The following is a 20,919-nucleotide window of genomic DNA, read 5'->3' as shown; positions in this document are numbered from 1 at the left end:
GGACAGAATTGGGGTTTCCCACAGCACTGCATTGTAACTCCAGGTTCCCCACACCAAGTACTTACATAGTCTATCTCTTCATCATCCTCTCCCCGTTCCTTGCGGTTGTTCATTTTTGGGAAGATCTCTTTCGCAATACTGGGCATTTTGCCGTTGCAGTCTTGATGTTCACTGCCCCCTGATGTTGTCCCTGGCCTACAGGTCCCTCTGTGGCCAGATGGGATGGAGGCCAACTCTAGTAGGTCACAGGAGTCTTTGTTGTCCAGAGAGAGCGTCCGGCGGTGGTGAAACACTCTCTCTGCTCCATCCAGCTCCCTATCTCCTGCCCTGTGCCTCTCCCCAGACAGGAGGGACTCATGCTCAGCAGAGGGAGGTTTGTGCTTCAGGCTGTGTCCTCGTGCCAGGCTGTTCCAGCTGGAACGACGGCTCCCCCAGGCCCCACTGCGGCCCCAGGCACCGTAGTGGGAACTGCGAGAGCTGGACTGTAAGAGAGTGGGTTGGGACTCAGCCACACAGAATTAGGGAGGGAAGGCACTGCTTTGTGGCAGACATCAGATATCCCCCCAGGGGTCCTAAGCCATGTGCACCCTTTTTTACCCCTCAAAGAAGATGCATAGTCGGAATGTAGCTGTAATTGCTATAAATCTAACAACAAATTAACAATGAGCTAGCAGGGGTGTTGGCTGTGATCACTTTATAGCACCATCTGTGTGCAAGGCACTTAAAGGGAAGGTAAATAATAAAGCCAAAGGCCAGATGCCTGATGTTGTTACTTATATCAGCACAAAGCAAGAATAAAGATTTCCAAAAATCTGATTGGCAGCATTTTACACAGCCCTAGGGTAAAGAATAACACAAGGTACAGGGAGATGGATAATCTGACACAACACCTTTGAGCACAGTCTTCATAAAAAGAAGAAATGAGAGAAACAGGCTTGTTGGTTACAGTCTAGTTCAACAACATCAGCAAGTTACCATGTAGTACATGGCTGTCAGCTCTCCCTTTTTAGAAATAACAGGGGCATGAATGCTTCCACTATCAATGCACCTCCTTCAAAACCCATGTGTGGTAGTGTGTAGGGGTCACAGAAGCTTATGTTACAAGGTGGGCAGGTTTGAGATGTGTTGGCTGGACAGTTAGCAGTGTTTGGAGAAGCACTGGGGGACAGCAGGACCTGATATGAGTAAGTTCCAAGCCAAGATTTCTCTATTCATTGTAACAAAAGGTTCCAGAAAATGCATCCATTATGGGACTCTGAAGTTCTGGCAGCACCTGGACCTCTCTATGCTTTCAGCTCACTCAGGGTGTGACTTTTTGTACTGAGCAAGAGAACAAAACATAGAATCACAGAATCATAGAATTCTGGAATCCTTATAGTTGGAAGGGATATTTAAAGGTCATCTAGACCAAGTATCTTGCAAAGAACGGAGACATCCATAGCTAGATCACATTGCCTACAACCTGGCTAGCCTAGTCTTGACAGTCTCCAGGGGCAGGACATCCACCATGTCTCTGGGCAACCTGTTCCAGTGCCTCACCACCCTCACTGTAAAAGTCTTCTTCTTTATATCTAACCTAAATCTCCTGTATTTTAGTTTGAAACCATTTTGCCTTGTCCTATCACAACAAACCCTATGAAAGAGTCTGTTCCCTTCTTTCCTGGTGCTCTCCTTTAGACACATCCACAGCTAGATCAGCTTGCCCAGAGCCTAGTCTCCCTAAAAGAAAAGCTCTGTCCCCATAGTGTTCCCCATCTCTCACCAGAAGAATATAAAAGCTGTAACCTACACTCAATGGAATACTGATCAATAACCTGCAAATATAGGTCAATAAGGTCAATAGATCACTCAGAGGTTGGTGAAGCAGTGGCACAGGCTGCCCAGAGAACTTCTGGATGCCTCATCCCTGAAGGTGTTCAAGGCCAGATTGGATGGGGTCCTGGGCAATCTAATCAAGAGGCTGGCAACCCTGCCCATGGCAAGGGGCTTGGAACTAGATGATCTTTGAAGTCCTTTCCAACTCAAGCCATTCTATGATTGACTGATTGATCTAATCTGGAAATACAGATGAATTATGTGAACTGTCTTCCTATGGGCAGGCAATGAGGTTGTATTACAAGCTTATAGCAGCAATGCAATTCTTCATAGTAATCCAACAGATGATGAGAGAAAGGCCCTTGCACTTCAAAAGAAGGGCATGACAGATGTTCCTACTCAGTCACTCACCAAAGATCGCTGATCATAAGTCATTCTCCCCAGGGACATCACACTGCTCTTCCGGGAGCCAACAGCAACACGGATCTGGTCAGGCTGCAGGGAGTTGCGTGAGGAGTTGGAAACTCCCCCAGCAGCTACTGGGGCATTGGAAGAGGGCAGGGATGGGTCCAAGTGGCCATTTGGTGTCACAGAAATTGCACAAAGCTTGGGATCTGGATGGAAAGAGGGAAAAAGAGGGAAAAAGAAGGAGGTTGGTTCCTCACCACCCAGTGATTGTTCCAACATCCAAACTGTTGAGCATGTTAGCAGCTAACAGCGTGTTAACTGTTTAGCATCAGTCATCATTCATTCCTTTTGATTTAGAGTGCAGTGGCAAAAATAATGCAATCTAGCAAGACTCTGAAATGTTCTCTTCGGTCTCCAAAACTGGCTGTGGCTCTCCTGGAGCCTAGATGGTTGAGCAGAGTGCTGGTCAGGAAGAAAGGCAGAACAGAACAGCCTGTCCTACACTGGGCCTCTTCAAATGACTGATCATTGACCATGAAGATTCAGGGCATCTTTGAGGGCTGTGTTTGCTGCTGTGAAAAACCACTGACATTTGTCAAGATGGACGGAAAGGATGGGATGCTGGCTTTTAACACCTGAAGGGACTGGAGCAATCATTTTTGTTTGATCTATTGCATAATGGAGGTCACATACCATTGCCTGCACTCAGCGCCACTGTTGTGAGTACACCAACAGACTCTGCAACCTTTCTTCTTTCTGCCCTTTTAGGAGTTTAGCTGCCTACACTCAAGATAAGCCCTGGCACAGTGTAGCTATGCAACTCAGGATCATACTGCTATGAAAAAATCTAAATTGTGAGAATAGGCTGTGACAAGCAAGCCTGCAGTCGCTGCTCCTCACCACAGAAGATACATTCAAGCTCAGACCCATGCCTATGATCCTTGCCTATGATCCTTGCCTGGGTTATGCTGCAAATATGCTTCTGCCTGTCCTTACACCTTATGGATACTGACCTTGTCTTGCTGATTGAGCTTGTTGACTCCCTGTTGACTTCCATGGCAGACTGTGAACCACTATTAGAATCCAGATACCATCAGCAGACCTGCCATGCTCACGTGTCCAAGTCTTATGCCTTTGTTGGTGTGGTTCCTGTCCTGCCAACTTGGTTGCTTCCCCCAGCTCCTGACTCACTATTCATACTCTTGCTGCTCCCTGCCACCAAGTCCTGCCTGAAGTATAATACCTTTTGCAGAAAGACCTGCAGTATTCAAGGGGTGGAAAACTTACCCAGCAGTTTGTGGGTAGACTGTTCCAACAGTTAATTATCCTTCCTTAAAAATATGTGGCTTTTTGCAGTCTGAGTTTGTCTAGCTTCAGCTTCCAACCTTTACAATCTCATTACGCTTTTTTCTGCTCAATTAAAGAGCCATCTACCATCAAAAATCTCTCCTTATGGCCGGCATTTACAGAGTATGTGATCAAGTTACTTCTCCAGTTTCTCTAAGCTTCATTAGCCTCACACTATGAGGCAGGGCTTCCAGATTCGCCTGAATCCTTTTTAATGTGTTGGTATCCCCTTCCAAATGGGGCCTCCAGATCTGGACATGGTGTTCCTGAAATGGTGCCCCCAAAGCTGAGCAGGAGTGCCATCTTCTCACTCCTCTTTGCTGTTTTTAGGCACTCAAAAACTGCTCCCTTTAGCTGTCACTTTTCTCAGGATGCCAGTGCAGCTCCAAAATTTCCACATGTAACACCACAAACATTAAGTTCAAAATGAAAGTAAGGTCTACCTTGGAGGTGGGAGCCAATTTTCTGCCAAATCTGCTTTCAGACTTCCCACTAAGCAGCAATGGGATATGGGCAAATGAGATAGTTTGAGCTATCATACCTGAGCCTTCCTGGATCTCTTGGAACTGATCTAACTCTTCCATGTTTGACGAACTCTGATCTTCTTCTGAGTATGATCGGTTGGCATCACCCTGTAACACACAAATCAAGAAAATAGGAACTCAAACAGAAAAGGCCATTTTTTCTTGTATTTCATTGTCGCCAATCTTCCTTGGCAGTCATGCATTACCATGACCACCAGGGAGTCCAGCATGACCTGTGATGGCTGAGATACTGCATTCTTGCTTTAGGAGATGGAAAGGACCCACTGTAACTGGTGTAGCATGAGATGGAAATTGTGAATTCCCTTCCGGACAGTTTGTCTCTTTCACTGCAAGTATTAATACTGTCATCTGTATTTTTAAAGAAGCCCACCCTGAACTTAAGAAGGAGAACAGCAGAGGTGTGATACTTTGGGAGTCCTTCGCTCCACTACCCACCAAGTATCTCAGAGGTCCCTTTTAAGCACCTCTCTTCCTTCTCTCCATGGGATTATCATTGTTGATGACTTACCTCAGCCTGAAACCCCTCCACGAGGATGGCCACCAGCAGATTGAAGAGCACGTAATTGCCAAATGTCATAAGAGCCACAAAGTAAAGGGATGCCCATGGTGACGTGGAGGCCATGCCATTATAGAGCACAACATTCCAGTCCTCCTGGGTTAATATCTGCAACCAGGAGCAGAAATTATGTAAACATGAAAGAAGAATACAAAGAGGATTCCCAAAAAGGACACTGGAAGCATACACTTTAGAGCACATTAGGCCTTTTAACTTCCGCATAATCACACAGCTACTGCCCATTGCTATTGTCCAGTATATTGATACTGCCCCAGTAATGCTAGCTGAGCAAAAAGAAACAAGAACAAATATGAGGGCAGCCATATTACGGGTGACAGTTTTAAGCACAGGTTTTGTTGCTCCAACAGAAGTGACCTTTGCAAACTTCCTATTAGGAAAGAAGGAGCCTCTCTGTCTGAGAGACACCAGTCACTAAGTTACAATATACAATTGCTCTTCCTTTGATGTCGCATACTAAAGCCTTCAGTGCCATCAGAAATTAAGGAATAATCCACAATGAGAAAAAAAAAACTCATGATCCTGGTGATTGCTTTTTCCACCCATGAAAAACAAACTCACCTGAAAGACAGTGACAATGGCCCACAGCAGGGAGTCAAAATTTTTCCGATCAGGAATTGTATCACCTGTATCCGTTCTCAGGCTGAACTTGCAACCAAAGATGTGCATTCCCAAGATACTGTTGGGACAGGAATAGGAATTGGTGCCAAATTTAAATATCTCTGCCATCACAATCAACTTGTCAGAGTGACACTCCATGGCGATTAATCATAGAATTATTTGAGATGGAAGAGACTCTTAAAGGCCATCTAGTCCAAATTCCCTGCAACGAACAGGGACATCTACAGCTGATCAGATTGCTCAGAGCCCCTCCAATCTGACCTTGGATGTCTCCAGGGATGAGGCATCCACCACCTCTCTAGGCAACATGTTCCAGTGCTTCACCAACATTATAAAAAAAACTTTTTTCCTCATATTCAATCTAAATCTGCCATTTTTTAGTTTGAAAGCAATTGCCCTTGTCCTATCCCAACAGACCTTGCTAAAGAGTCTATCTCGTTCTTTCTTATAGGCCCTTCTTTCTTACATAGCACACAGGTGTTAGAACAACACAGACAGACCACTGGGACTTATCCATAAAGAAAGCTATGTGTTGCAACCCTATAGCTTATCACAAAACCTCACTTCGTATCTGCACCGCCTCAGAGCCCACTTAACGCCTTCAGACCTGCTTTCTCCATCATTCTCATTTGCCCTCATTTGTCTTCATCTCCCTACTACTGCATCCATAAAGTCCACTGACAAATTTTCTTGGGTGCTTCCTCTAACCCTTCTGCCAATCAGCTTCCAGCCTGAGGTCTTCCTGCAGATACTACTGATTGCCAAGAGACATCACCTGTCCTGCAATGGGACATTACATTCAGCACACACATTTGGTGGCAGCATTTCTCCACCTCACCATAACAAGTCTTCAGCTACTGAAACCAATTTAGGAGAGCAAGAGCCTCAACCTCTTGAGCAAATGTCTGCCAATGCTCCCCAAGCCTAGAGCCATAGACAAGATGAGCCACGTGCTCACACACTGATGCTCACAGCAAAATGAACTGTGCAGTGCCTCCTCAAAACACTGCAAGCCAACTGCCTCCTCACCTGAAAATGAAGATGAAAAGCATGAGAAGCATGCAGAAGGTGGCTACGTTGTCCATAGTCTTCATCAGCACCACGAGCTGGCGGCGCAATGCAGGCATGAAACGTACCAATTTCAGCACACGCAGGAGACGGAATGTCCTCAGCACTGAGAGGCCCCCATCCGACTGACCAATGATCTCCCAGATGCTATGGCCAAGAAAGGCCCAGGGAGCAAGAGGAACAAAATGAAGAAGAAGTGAACAAACAGCAGGGAGAGAATAACAATTCTGATCCAAGTTATCAGCTCGGCATTGGCAGCATGTGTATGCAGGTCAGAGGGAAAATTTGTTTGAACAACATACAATTAGAAATATATACTACTGGTTTGCACTTATGTGTAGAAAGCGGCATTTCTACTTTCTTGAATGAGGGAAGGATTTCAGAACTAAGACCCAGCAAGACAGGTCCTTCCACCACACATTAAACTTCTGTAATATCCTTCATTTGTGTAGTCTGAAAAATATTTTGCAACCAATATTTGTTGTGGACTTGCAAGACAATCATGATGGCTTCCATCCAACATAAGTAAAAGTGAGGGACAGAAGCACTCAGAATTGTCAAAAGTATTGGGAATACAGTCTCTCAATCCTTTGCCTTATGTATCAGCTCATGCCCTTATTTTTCTGTTAAAGCTGCTAACTTTTTTTTGAAAAGGCACATGAAAACATGCAAACTTTGTGGTGCTCTCTACTATATGTATTTCAGTTGATACCCAAGACCCCTTATCACCTGATGATGACGATGATACTGTCAAAGATATTGTAGGGGTTGCGAAGGTAATCAAAGAGACCAAAAGCAGCAAGTTTCAGGATCATCTCCAGGGCAAACATGCTTGTAAAGACAACGTTGCTGATCTCCAAGATGTTGGTCAATTCCTCTGGCTGGGGAGAAGGCAAATTCAGAGTCAGAACTGAAAGAGCCCTGAAACTGTGGTAAATAAAATGCCACCATTCCCATTCCCAGGGGACAGGCTCGGTAGTGAACTGTGAAGAACCATGAGTGAGATAGAAGTGAGGCTGGGCAGAGTCGCCTTTCTGTTCCAATTCTTTCCCACATTTACTACCCTCATCACAGATATTATGTCCCTAACAAATTAGTTTGCAGCAGTTAGGGAACTATGCAGCCATTCACATGAACCAACTTCTTCCACATCCTATTCTAAGCCCTGATTAAAGGCTGTGTCACTGTGTGAAAAGAACTTTGGTATTTTTAAAGCAGGGCAAAAGTGGCTGATCTGTAGGTGGTCTCTTCCACCAAAGCTTTCTGCATATGTGGCACAATTTTTTATTTTTTTATTTTTTTTGAAAAGAATGTCAGAACACAGTTTCCCATTCTCCTCTAAACCTCACTGTCCCTTTTCTGCTTTTTTTTTCCTTTTCCTTCCTCATCTTCTCTCCCCTAGCTCCTCATTAAATCCTTGGTATGTATTAGTTTCCTGGTCTTGTTTCAATAATTACCTAAGTGAATATCAAACTGTATGAGTAACAGCAAGGCCCACAGTGCTAACACCTACCTATAAAGGATAGGAACGGCAAGACAAAATGAGGAAAAGAGTGTAAGAGGAGAAAAACAGATGTACACGATGGAAATCTTCAGAGATGACACAAAATTACTGTGTTGAAAAAAGAGAAAGGAAAAGAGAAAAAAAACCAAAACAAAAACACATAACCTGTCCCTACCCCTACCCCAGGCATTTTCTTCTGATGGATCTCTGACACATCTTTCAGCCCTTGTGAAACATTCTTCTCCAGCAGAGAATGATGTGTTTGTGCGTAAGGGAGAAAGTGTTTTAATGACTCCATCAGTGAAACAAGTCTGAGCAAATTAAATTACTCCTTCTTTTGTTTTCTGAATTAATGACTTTTTCTTCACCGTGTGCAGCCCTGGAAACTTCCCTGACAAGTTTAGCAAAGGGTCTACAGCGTTTCCTCAGCAATGAAATACTGTTTTAGGAGACAGAGTCTGCATCGATGTCATTCATGAGGGACGCCACGTTGTTGCTGTCCTGCTGTGTGAAATAAAGGCATTCCCTATGCTGAATTTGGGATAGAAAAAGCACCTCTCAGCAAAAGTTGAGGTCTGAACTCCTCCTCAGAGCTCCTCTGGTCTGATTTTCCATGTTTACCTTGGGGCAGGTCTTTCACAGCCCATAGAAGGTTACATATTTGATGTTAACCTACAATGCCACTGAACCCAAGATCCATGCCTCTGTGGTAGCGAACAGAAGTCTCTCTCTGTTTTGTTATCATAAAATCATAGAATCATTAAGGTTGCAAAGACCATTAAGATCATCTAGTCCTACTATCAACCTGTGCCTGGGACTGCTTTAGACCATGTCACTAAGTCCAACATCTACACTTCTCCATGCCAAAATCATGGCCAAAGACTGATCTTCTCCTTCACAGTGGTCTGAGCTATGCCTGGACATCAGGACACTGTTTTAATCATCACCTTCTGGTTTTGGGTCAGAACCTCCCCCAAAATATGGAGATTGCTCAGGGAGGACCCCTCAGAACAATAAATCTCTCTGTTCTTCTCCCATACGAATAAATAGATTGGAAAGTGCTTCTCACAGTGATGTTGTGTCTACCCTGCGTCCATTGGTAATTTCATGCACTCTTCAGTGCAGATTTAATTGAAATATTCCATTTCTTTAAAAAAAAAAAAAAGAAAGAAAAAAAAAAAAGGAGATAGCTCAATTTATACCCATAATTACATTTGAATAACAAAACCATCATGAAAATGAAGAAGAGAGGAAGGGAGATAAGAATGATGAGAGAGGAAGAATGAACAAGTGCGCAAGGGAAGGGAGAGATGAAGATCACTTTACCGAGAGCCAGGCAGTAATGACACCAGCTGGGAACATGAGGCCCATATGCTAAGCAGAGATGCCAATTTCAGCCTGATTATGTCGGTGAGAATGAGGAATGCGAAAAAGCAACAGGCTACAATGGTGGATTATCCTTCTCTGCTGTCCATGCTTTCTCTCCTGTGCTGTCGTAGGGAGCAACTGATGTTTGAAAAGCCATGCTTGCATCTCACTTACGGAAAAGGTCACCTGTTCTCCCGTCTCTCCTTCCCTCCCTGACATCTGTTTCTCTAGTCAAGTCTCCACCTGTTAATCTTTCTTCTAATGGGCTATCAATCAGACCCAGAAAAGCATCCTTCCTAGATAGAGGCGCAGGAAGAACAGGGCAGGAAAAGAAAGGAAAGAGAGAGACACAGGCAGCAAAAAGAAACTACAAAATGAGAAGGAAAAAAATAGCATAATGGGCTCCAAAAAGAAGGAAAGAAGACGCTGTTAAAAACGAAGTAGGAAAGAAATACCAGCTAGGGAGGGAAGAGCAACACAAAAGAAAGACACTCAGGAAAAAGAAGGGAAAAAGTGAGAAGAGCCAGCTGGAGAGGCACAAGGCAACACACACACAGGCAACAGGCAGATCCTGCACTGCAGCCATTTCTAGAGATAGAGATAAATAGGCAGAGTGAAAAAGCCATCAGCTAGGAGCTGGGGCTGCGTTCTGCGCAGGTATGCTTTCACATCTAGGTCAGCATGGTCAAGAATGACAGTGGATGCTGCTGAAGTGGGAGACTCTGGCCAGAGAAATGTGAACTTGATGAAGAGGGCAAGTGGACAGGAAAAAAACAGGAGAAAAACGTCATTATCTGACAGCAGCCAGAAAGGTGTACATTATGGGAAAGGCTGAGAACATGCAGACCGCCCTGCAAGAGTTTATTCTACCCAGGAATAAATTGGCAACTGTCCTAAAAACAAAAGAGTAATTGATGTGATCTATGTAAACCAGCCCTACCAAACTCCACCTGCATGTCACCGCCTTTGAGAACATGAGAGAGAAAAATACATACACAGATCTCCCCATTCTGTCCATTTCTGACAATCAGAAGAGTCACATAAATCAGCTATGAAACATACCGGCTAGCTTTTACTTTCCCTATCACCACCCCACAACCAGATAGAATTTCATAATATTTTGTTATTCCCTAGTTTTACAAGACTGAAGTGATGTGGCTTCATCCAGCACCCTGGAGAGACTGTTCCGCCATTTACTAAATGTCAGCATGATGAGCTGGCTTGGACACTTGCTGAATGTTTCTGACAAGCAGCAAATAGCAAAAAGAGAAGCAATAAGTGTAAAATATGAAGTAGTGGATCCAATAAATGCTGGTATAAAGGGAAATCATGCAGGCTAAAGGATATGAAGGTGTCAGTACATGAGGCTGGTTTAACTGGAAAACAAGTGATAGTTTCCTGATCCACACCTCATAAAGTATTGCTCTGATGCACAAAGGAATACTGGAAGTTGACACAACAGGAGGGAAATCAAGTTTCTCTGTAATTGTCTTAATGGCTACTAATGGCAAAGATGTGCAAGTCCAACAGGCTTAAAGAAATATATGAGAAAGGAGCCTGAGACATACAGCTGGGAACAGCCTTTCATCCTTGTGCTGAATAAGGAGAAAAGCGAGCTGCACCAGATCCTCTGAGAATACCAACAAAAATTAAGGCTATTTAAAGGATCCTTCTGGACAGTCACAAGCAGCTAATGTCTTGATTTTCTACACCGGATTTTAAAAAGCAATTCTTCCGAGCAGAAGCAGATCTGAAGAACTGCAAAAAGCATTTCAAGCAGGACTATGCTTGGAATGATGGATTTTTGCCTGTGCCATGTCCCAGCAATATCTGACGACCTAATACTAAGGGTATTGTATGTTATAATGCACACTGATGGATTTGTATAAACTAATCTGTTTACAAGTGATAACTTGTGATAAGCTTAAGGATTAAGAATGAGTCATAGCAATGCAGTTTGTTGATTTCCCTCACAAGAAATGTATACGGAGATAGGAAGGTGCCTTGGCCACACAAGCAGAATGACAGAAAAGACTTGATGGATGAGCCCAATTTTAAGGTGATTTGGATGCTGAGGTTAAGTTTCCTGGCATAAAACAAACAGACAAAGCAAAACAAACAAAAACAACCACCAGACCAAGCCAAAACAAAACACAGTAAAAGCACTCTGTAAATATATATATATATAAAAAAACTGTAACAGAATTGCAGAATGGTGGAAGTTGCAAGACACTTCTAGAGGTCGTCTGGTTCAAACATCCCTCACTCAAAACAAACAAACAGATAATTCCAATTTATATTCTTCTTTCTGCTGATCAAGACTCAGGAATCAAAAGTTAGATGTGCACATTGGCTCAGTCCTCAAGACACCTGTGTTTCTGATCCTGACCCCTCTGCCCAGCTCCTGCAGTCTCCCCCGTTAACCTGGTGGTTTGTGGATCACAGAATCATTGGGATGGAAGGGACCTCAGTGTCCACCCAGTTCCACCCCGTGGCTGCAACCCAGCAGCTCAGGCAGCCCAGGGCCCCATTCCAACCTGGCCTTGAACCTCCAGGGATGGGGCACCCACAGCTCTCTGGGCAGCCTGTGCCACTGCCTCACCACCCTCTGAGTAGAGAATTTCTTCCTAACATCTGACCTCAATCTCCCTCTTTTAGTTTAAAGCCATTCCCCCTTGTCCTATCACTATCTGCCCATTCAAGAAGTCCAAAAAGTTGGTCCCCCTCCTTGCTTATGAGCTGCTTTCAAGTACTGGAAGGACGTTCTTCATCTCTGGGCCACCTCATCTGTATAGTCCATGAACAACCAGAGCAACACAAAGCTGATGAACCAGACCACTCAAACCTGCAATACTTTCACACATCCTCTTTCCCAGACAGGTGTGTCCCTAGCAAGAGTCTGGGACTGTGATCTCTTACGCACCAGAAAGTCTAAGCTTGAAGGGTCTTTATTTCCATTAGCTCTCATCTGGGGGAGATTCACATGATAAAGTAGCTGAAGCAACAAAAACCACTTCAGCCATAGGATGGTGACAAGCTGCAAATCACAGATCTCTATAAGCAGAGGGGTTTTGCTGAATATTTTTCTGTGAAAATATATTTTTCTATGAAAGAAAGCAACAGGAAAAAAGAGAACAGAAGGAAGGAAAAGGAGGCAGTGAAGCATCAGATTGAGATATACCAACAGCAGTGCTCGAGAAACATGGAAGAGCAAAGGGAAATGTGTACATGCTTATGTGGTTTTGAGGTAACTTCTGACAGAAAAAGACCTGGAATTCATGTCAGAAGCTAAATATTCTTTTTAAAATAATCTTGTGCTAGGTAAACAGAACTCAATGCACACATTTTAAATAAAGAGCTGCACCACATTTTTCAGTTACGATCAATACAGTCAACTATTTTTTTAATACTAGAAGCAGCCCACAGGACTGTGAGCTCTTCCTAGATACCTCTAGATAAAAAGTGATAGCATAATTTTAAGGATGTGTCATTAATAACCTGCTACCAGAAACCCTGAGGCTGCAGGCAGATCCTGCTCTGCCGAGGGCTGTACAAACACAGCAGAGATGGCCCAGAAGAGCTTAAATCTGCACACACAATAGTCAGAGTGAATTCTCTACCTCCGGTTCAAATATTCTTCAGCTGAACTCTGATATCTTGCTATCTCCAATAACACTAAATGAACAGTGCCTCTCTCTGCTTGGTGCCTGCATCTTCAAAACATCAGTGGGCAGTTTTCACATTGTGCTAGGCTTCAACCCTTAGTCATCTCTCTGCTACATGATAAATACATCGCTCTTTTTTATCTGTTTTCATGAATCAGCCTCTCTGGTCTCTTCTTCATTCCCCTTCTCTGAGCTTCCAGAAGTATTTTTCTGTACCGGGGCATCCCGAGCAGTTTTGCAATCTGTGATCAAATTAAGATTTCCCATGCTTGTATCAGAAATCAGCTGAGTTTTCTAAAATGGTCTAATGCTTGCAGTGTGGGTGGGATCCAGGCATCTGAGGCTTCAAATACTGGCTCAGCCACTGTGTTGCCTCAAACAGGGAAATTCATATACTCTGGGGCTCAGGATATTGAACTAGATGATCTTAGAGGTCTTTTCCAACCTTTATGATTCTATGATTCCATGGTATCTCCACCCTGATAGAGAACAGGGAAAGTCTATGTGCCTGCTTAAACCACTCTCACTGTCTGTTTCTTTGCTTCCTGAGATTGTATTTGTGGCTAAAATTTGCCTTGGCTGCAAAATTCCCTGATGCAGTTAGCATCTCTGCTGTGGGCAAATCTCTTATTTCTTGTGATCTTGGCAGACAAGTGGGGTCAATCATGGCCGCATTTAGACCAGCAGCACAGATTTGAAGGACAGATGTACATCTGTCCTTTAACTCAACATGCAATAGAACTGTCAGCCAGCAATGCAGATGCAAGGCCATGGGTACACTGAATGCCCTCTCAAGCTTGCTCTGTACATCACAGGATAGACATAGCTTCTGTTTCCCAGCTATAAAATGAGGGCACACCATCCTTCTCCATCTCACAAGTCTGTCGTTACAATAAAGTGCACTGCTGACTCAGAGATGCCTGCAAACTATTGGCATGAAAAGCAGAACTGTCATCACACGTGCTATCTATGCCTTGACTTATCTATCACTTCTTGCTGTCAGAGTAAAGGAAAGGCTCAAGCCATATGAGCCCCCAAAATGACTGGAGGTGGGAGGTGGTGCCTTCTTGTGCAGTTAGACAGCGCTCAGGCATCCCTTAATTAAGCTGGAAGGGCTAGCAAGCTGATGGATTTGAATTGAGATGCTGGTGAAGTGCCTGTGACATCCCGAGAGAGCACATTAAATTAACCAAATAGACTAAGGATTCAGTAAGCTAATGAAGAGAGAAATGAGAGAGAGAGATGAGGAAGATGGAAGAGGCAAGGGTGAAGGAGAGAGAAGCAGATGGAGAGAAAAGACAGAGAGAAAAAGAAAAATAGAGGGATAGAAGTAAGAAGGGAGAAGGAAAAAAAGAGAGAATGAAAGAAACTGGGAAGAAAATGCTCGGAGACAGTGAAAGTGATTAGGTGCAGGGATAGGCAGGAAAAGATCCTGCTATGTCCTGAGGTACAAATTACTCAGTCTCTATCTCTAGCAGATTTTGCTGCTTCTTGGCCAGACCTTAACCCCAAGCATGACCCTCTGTCTCCCAATGTCCATTCTGCACAACCTACCTGCTCGTGGTGCTCGATGCCCATGCTGATAGTGTTCACAAGGATCGCGATCATGATCCCACGGTTGAAGTACTTGCTGTCCACGATCCCTCGAAGCTTCACCCTAACTTCCCGCCACATGTCACTACAGAGCTTCATCCTCCCACCTTCTTCCACTTCTTCTTCCTCTTTCTCCAGCACTGAGGCACTCTGGTCACCTCTGCAGCCTTCTCCCTCTGCTTCACTGTCTCCTCCATCTTCCTGGTCTGAGTCAGCGCTGTCCAGGACAGGCAGCCTTCGGGATGTGTCATGTTCCCCCCTATGGCATCGGGGGCAGTTGGTGAGATCAGAGGTTGCTGTCACAGCAATGGGCTGGACCAAGCCTTGAGGAGGGCAGTCAAGAGGGTTGTGCTGTTGGCAAATTCCTGGGGAGATAAATGATTGCGCTTAAAGGAGAAAGCTTTGTTCCCTCCAAAAAAATGCATCCAAGCTGGGTATGTTTTTGGCTTCTAGTTATTTAGACTCTGTAACTGGGCTTTTTTAGCTGTAAAGATGACTAAACACTGGCAAATCATCTCAAGGGCAGCAATAAAAGCCACTGCCGCTGGGTGCTTTACACTGACTGGCTTTGTCACCAGAAGGCATGGTACTGCTCATCTGCCAGTGATTAGGCTCAGTGGGGGTTCACGAAGAACTGTTTTGTCTGATGCAGGAATCATAGCCAGAGATTTAGACATTTAAATTAAGTGGGAACTGAGGGAAAAATGATCAAGAGGGCTGCAATTGGCCTAAACAGTTGCAAGTGGGGTCCAAGAGTCCACATGCTGAACTCAACTCTCTAAGTGAGGGACACTACGTTAGCAAAGTATTTCAAGAAGCCAGAAAAACCAATATGAGAACGGTTCCTCCTGATAGTCAGTGCACTCTGAATGAGAACAATTTGCTGACTTCAGTGAGAAAACCAAGTTCCTCAAACCTCCAGTTGTTCCTGGAAGATCAAACAGACACTGGAGGGATTAATCAATTAATTCATTAACTGCAGAAACCTTCTTCCTAGCAGGTAAAGAAAATGAAAGACTGAGCATGCAAGACTAGTTGAAGGAAAATCCATCTTTTCGCTTGTTAACTGAGAGAATTTCTTACGATAGGTATCAGCAGGCAGTTAATACTAACTCTATAATACCATTTTTACAGTCACTTTTCAGGCCAGGAATCCAATTTAAATGGTATCTCATGTCTAATTTTACACAACAGGATGTGCTCCCATCAAGAGAAATTGTCTCCATTGCCCTAGCGCATCAAACTGACTTCAGTAATGCTCTTCTCCCTTGGCTCAGGGGACACTACTGCAATTCTACTGCCTTTACTTCTCACCTGTAAACTCACTTTTGGAGGAGAGCTCTGGGAGACATGCTGTGTCACTCAGTACAATCCTTAGTCACACTCCTTCATACTCCCCTAATACATCTCTCTCCCTGGCTGTGATCATTCTGCTGCCCTTCCAGACCTGGAGCCCTTTCCAAGCCTCAGTCAGTGCCTTTAATGTTGTCCATTATGGTTTCAGGTCTGTGTTTCCAGCATTTCTGATTGATCATCTCTGTTTCCATTCCCACTCTTGCAGGTCAATCCCATCTTACTGGTCTGGTGCACTACCCATGACCTCAAGCTCAATTATCAGCATTAATTCTAACTCTATGCTTTGTAGACCAAAGTCCTTTGAAAATACAGCAGATGAAGATGCTCCCAGTTACACACCCATTTCCACTATTGACATTTTCAGATTTACCCGTGCAATCCTTACTGTAGTGCCTTTGTTTTTTCCTGTTGGCACCTCGTTGGGCATCACTTGGCTCCACGTGGCCCTGGCGCCGGCTCTGTATGCTGTTGTACAGCCCAAGGGTGCGGCGTTTGGCTTTGCGCATGATGTGGCAGACATACTGGAAGATCTCCTCGTAGCAGTCTCCGGGCTCCATGTAGCTGGCAACAGTGCTGGAGGAGAGGTACCGGGCCCGCTGCTCCTGCATAAGCTGGTGCTCCCGCTGCTTGGTTTCTGAGAACTGTGTGGCAATGACCACCAGACACAGATTGATCATGAAAAAGGAGCCCACCTAGGAGCAATGGAGAAAGAGGGACAGGTAATGTTGGTGTGAAGAAGAACATGTAGGAGGAGGAAAGAAGGGAGAGGCGAGGAAGGAGAACAGGAACAAGAGCTAACACCAGTCTGTTATAGAGATGGGATTTCAGAGGGAGTCAGGACTGGCTGAGCTTGGTCTTGAGAGATCCCTCAGTGTCACTTCCATGCAGAATTTAGACCTCTGAACTGAAATTCAGCAAACAGAAGCCCAATTTTTGGCTCTTCTGATGGGCTTTAGGAACTTCTGCAAGTCGCTTAGAAATTACCTACAATGCATTTGATGAAAATTGGGCTTTTTCTTTCCCTCTCCTTTGTGTTAAACAGAAGGTGGGAGATAGAGGATTGTATTGGCTTGCTTTCTCCTCTGCTTACTTTTTTAGTACTGGAAAAATCATGTGTTGTCATTTATTACTTTGAGCTCTTGGAAGACATGTCAGTGTTCTCGAGAATTTTATTTCTGTTATTTATGCCTTAATTCACTATACAGGGAGATTAACTTTGCTGAAATGAATGAGCTCTTGAAACCAGAGAAGTTTGCAAAAACTAATGATTTTGAGAAGGACACCAAACAATCTGTCAAAACAATACTTCCTTCCTCGATTTCTATTCTTCTGAATCTTTTGTTACCAGGCACGTATTTTCTATTATTTTATTTGTCTTCCAGTCTTTTTCAGTTTTCCATTTAATGTACAAAAACAACCACAGCCCACTCCCCAGTTTCTCAGAAATAAAAAGCCCAAGATCTTGTTCTCCCCATGAAAGCCAAAAGTCTACTAGGCTTATTTTATACGCTGGCAAGTTCCCCTTTAACTTTCTTTGCCTCAGTTTTCCTAGCTGAAAAACTGAGACAGTTCTTGGTGCTGAGAGATCTGGAAGTGAATATCTCTCTCTCCATGCTGTGTATTATGAAATTATAGATTAATCTCCACTAGGAAATCTTTCCACTGCACTCAAATGCGATGATGCTATGATTGGTGGCTACTCCCTGCAGAGCTGTAAGTAGCAGTATGGCATTGAGAAAATGTAGGGTGTGATTTCTGAACAAAGATCACACACCTGCATTGCTCTGATATGGGCCTTGTGGGGCAGCTCCTAGGAGGAGAGGCACCTCTGCCTGGGGATTTCTGCATTCTCTGGATCAGGTGTCTCTTCCAAGGGACATCTTTGCACTGTGTTTTTCCTATATGACTTGCCCAGGACCCAGCTTCGTCTCCATGTCTCTCCTTTCCATGCAGACAGCTCAGACTTAGAGCTGGATCCAGTCCTGCCTCTATCTTTTGACATGTGCTCTCCTTCATACAACACAGTGAAGGGGAGAGGACAAGAAAGTTGGGTGCTATGAAGATCCCAACTTTCAAGCATGGAAAAAGTGGTGTGTTTTATTTTTTCCTGAAAGCACCCCAGCAAATTTTACCAACCCATGAAGCCTACCCCTCAGGGTATAGACTTTGCCACTCTACCCACAAACCTGTGCCTTTGGACATCTTTTTCTCTTGCACACAGGTGCCCAGCCACTCTAGCTGGAGGCTCAATACCTTGGCTCTTCATATTTCAAAGAGAAGACATCTCTGCTAGAATCTGAATAAACCTTTCAAATATGAAGCCCTTATAACCAGATTCAGAATAAGGACGATAAATCAGTTCAAAATAATGGTCTTTTTTTTTATTCTCCTCCTCTCAGCACCTTTCAAAGTTGTTCTAATTCTGTTCCCCTTCATCACTGAGCCTTTCTCAGTAATGAAGCTTATTTTCCCTTCAGCTTCAGAGCATAGCCTTAAAAAGGAAAACAATACCTCATTCTGATCCCTTCTCTTTCCCCCATGGATTCCTGTAGTCCATGATCTCTTGCACGTTTTCACTGATGAGGGTGTAACTGGGAATGTGAATCCTCCTCCATTGTGCTCTCCTGCCCTCTTCTCCCTCAGCACTACATGACCCTCTCACAGGCTTCTCTCTTCTGTTATCTCCTCGGGCTTACTCTGAGTAAAGCAGAGTTGGTTTGGGAGTTGGATGCTCGCTATGCATTTCTGAAATGCAAATTGTGACACTCCTGGTCACAATTTTGCATCTTCTTTGCATCTTCCAGCACCTCCAGAAAAAGAACAGCCAATTAAAGTTTGCAACACCTTCTCTCTAGGTGACATGCAGAGAAGCCAAGTGCAACAAGATGACCTCAGCAGGATCATGATGTAAGCCTGAGGCTGAATCCTGAGAGGGGTTCAGGTTTATATCGCCAAGCCCTGTCCTCTCAGGAACTGTTTACTGTGATCTCCCACTGATAACAGGAAAGGGGAGGAGTGCGAGGACTGATTATGGCAACGAGCCCCCATTCCTTGAACCTCCTAGCAAGAAACATCAGACACAAAGTAACAGAGATTGCTTGATCCTTAAGATGACAAGCAAATCTACAAACCCAATGTTCTACTGAGCTTGACTCTGCCTCCAATTTAGCAGAAGGGCAGGAAAGGTCCCAGATGGATTGTAATTGAGTGATCCATCTCAGCTGGCTGAGCAAAGAGATCACTAGTGTCTGACACGGAGTCAGACACAGTGTCTGACAGAACCAGGAGACCATTGATTCAAAGCCCCACACAGTCATCTGGTTCAGCTCTGACACCAAATCATACATTGATTGAGCTGATCTTGGCTTTGTTCAGCCCAAGGCTTGATCTCTGCCTCTGCAGTATTTAGTAAGAATTGACTGGTGTTAGAGATGCTAACTTACTTGCCCATTATTTTTATTGCTTACTGCTGAATAATCAGGTTGTCTTCTGAAGCCCACACATGTAAGCACTTCAAGGAGGCCAGAGTATCGCTATGTGGATGAGAACCTAAGAAGAGCCTGTAGTTCAGAAGCAATGCTAGTGGGCAAGTAATGGAGCAGTGACACACAGAACACTGGTCTTCAAGGATGAAGACTGAAATGGATAATTGATGCAAGAAAGAAAAGTAAGCCTTCCTTGATGTCAGCTCCCTGGAATCCAGCAAGACCAGGAAGTTATGTCCCAAATACACAAATGTATTTACCAGATTGTTCTGCAAGGCCCTTCTGAGTGCCAGGGTCAGCTGGTGCTCTTGTCTTCAGGGACTACATCAATGCAGGAGTCCTAGAAAATGATGTGAATATATCCAGGTGGTGGAGCTTTCTTTCTGCCTGATGTGCTTAACAGGTAGTGCCCTTATGCAGATGTTAGAAGGTGTATCTGTGAGGAAGGCAGAAGTCACCAATGAAAGCATAGCTCTAAGGAGGAGGCTGAGGAGATCCGGCCCCAGAAGAATGCGTTTGAGCTAAGGCTAAGCCTTACGTGGAAAAGGAAAGAGTCAAGACTTGAACTATGGCTGCCAGAGCAATCCTGTTTAGAGAGCAAGGCCTCTCAACTGTGGAGAAGGAGGGCAGGATGAAGGCCACAAGGACTGTGCTTCAGAAGACTTGAAAAGGGAATGTCATTGCTGTAAGACAGCTTGGAGGAGAAATGACACCAGGAGATAGCAAGTTCACATTGTGGTTTTGCTAAGTGCTGTAACAGCATATGGGAAACATGGCATTATATGTGAAATAAAAGTAACAGAAATGCTAAATCTTTTCTTGGTGTAACTCCACCAAAGACTAAGGAAATAATCTACCTAGCATAAAGCTCCTATGTTCTGAGTGTTTGATGGAAATAAACCTACATGGCTTCTGCAAATGAGGAGGGCGTGTCTAGAAACGTCAATGACACTCCACAGTAAAATCTCAGGTGGAGTGTTTAATTGAGGGTTTTCAGCTGCCTGCAAATTCAGAGACAAAGTTTGAGTCACTGGGAATACACATGAGCTGAGCCAACACTAAAGGATGCTCCTGTTTCCAATCCAAAAATATGCCATCAGAATTTATGTACTTTGGAGGTGGGGCCAGAGGGTGCAGTTTTTGAAACTGGCCATCAGGAGACAGACATGCCCATCTCAAAGGTCAAACACTGGCTCTGGGAGAGATGGCATGGGAGGCTGGGAGTGAATTCGGCGCTGAACTACGTGTTACAGAAATATAGGTATCCTGGCCATGCTGCTCAAAGCAAAAAAGAAATAAAGTAGGTCCTAAATCTTAGTTGTGTAGTTGGAGATCTGAAGAAACTATAAGAGAAATAATTGTTTTCTGGATTCACAAAAAGCAGTGGATGTTTGGTTTGGCTCTGGGAATAGAGCTGGGGAGAGCTCCCCACCCATCCTGCGCAATCATGTTTCTAGATTGTCCTCATTGGGACTCCACAGACTCAAAGTAAAAGCAGCATTCTTCAAGGCACATTTCACCTTTGCTGTCCTGGCTCATGCTTCAACCCAAGGGAACAGGTGACCTTTCT

General features: G+C 44.2%; 1 protein-coding gene across 1 annotated transcript in view; it reads right to left on the bottom strand.

Moving 5' to 3' along the window:
* The window catches only part of CACNA1I (calcium voltage-gated channel subunit alpha1 I), a gene marked incomplete at both ends in the record, with an annotated part of 148,922 nt that overhangs the window by 25,502 nt on the left and 102,501 nt on the right, over positions 1-20,919 (bottom strand). Inside the window, 9 exons of the mRNA XM_079549293.1 lie at positions 66-482; positions 2,227-2,429; positions 4,112-4,202; positions 4,624-4,779; positions 5,251-5,368; positions 6,340-6,525; positions 7,108-7,259; positions 14,470-14,873; positions 16,250-16,556. Coding sequence (XP_079405419.1) covers positions 66-482; positions 2,227-2,429; positions 4,112-4,202; positions 4,624-4,779; positions 5,251-5,368; positions 6,340-6,525; positions 7,108-7,259; positions 14,470-14,873; positions 16,250-16,556 — 2,034 coding nt within the window. The remainder of the gene's footprint in view (positions 1-65; positions 483-2,226; positions 2,430-4,111; positions 4,203-4,623; positions 4,780-5,250; positions 5,369-6,339; positions 6,526-7,107; positions 7,260-14,469; positions 14,874-16,249; positions 16,557-20,919) is intronic.

The sequence above is a fragment of the Tetrao urogallus genome (genome assembly GCF_951394365.1).
Source record: "Tetrao urogallus genome assembly, chromosome: 1".
NCBI lineage: Eukaryota > Metazoa > Chordata > Aves > Galliformes > Phasianidae > Tetrao > Tetrao urogallus.
This window is presented reverse-complemented; position numbering and strand designations above follow the sequence as displayed.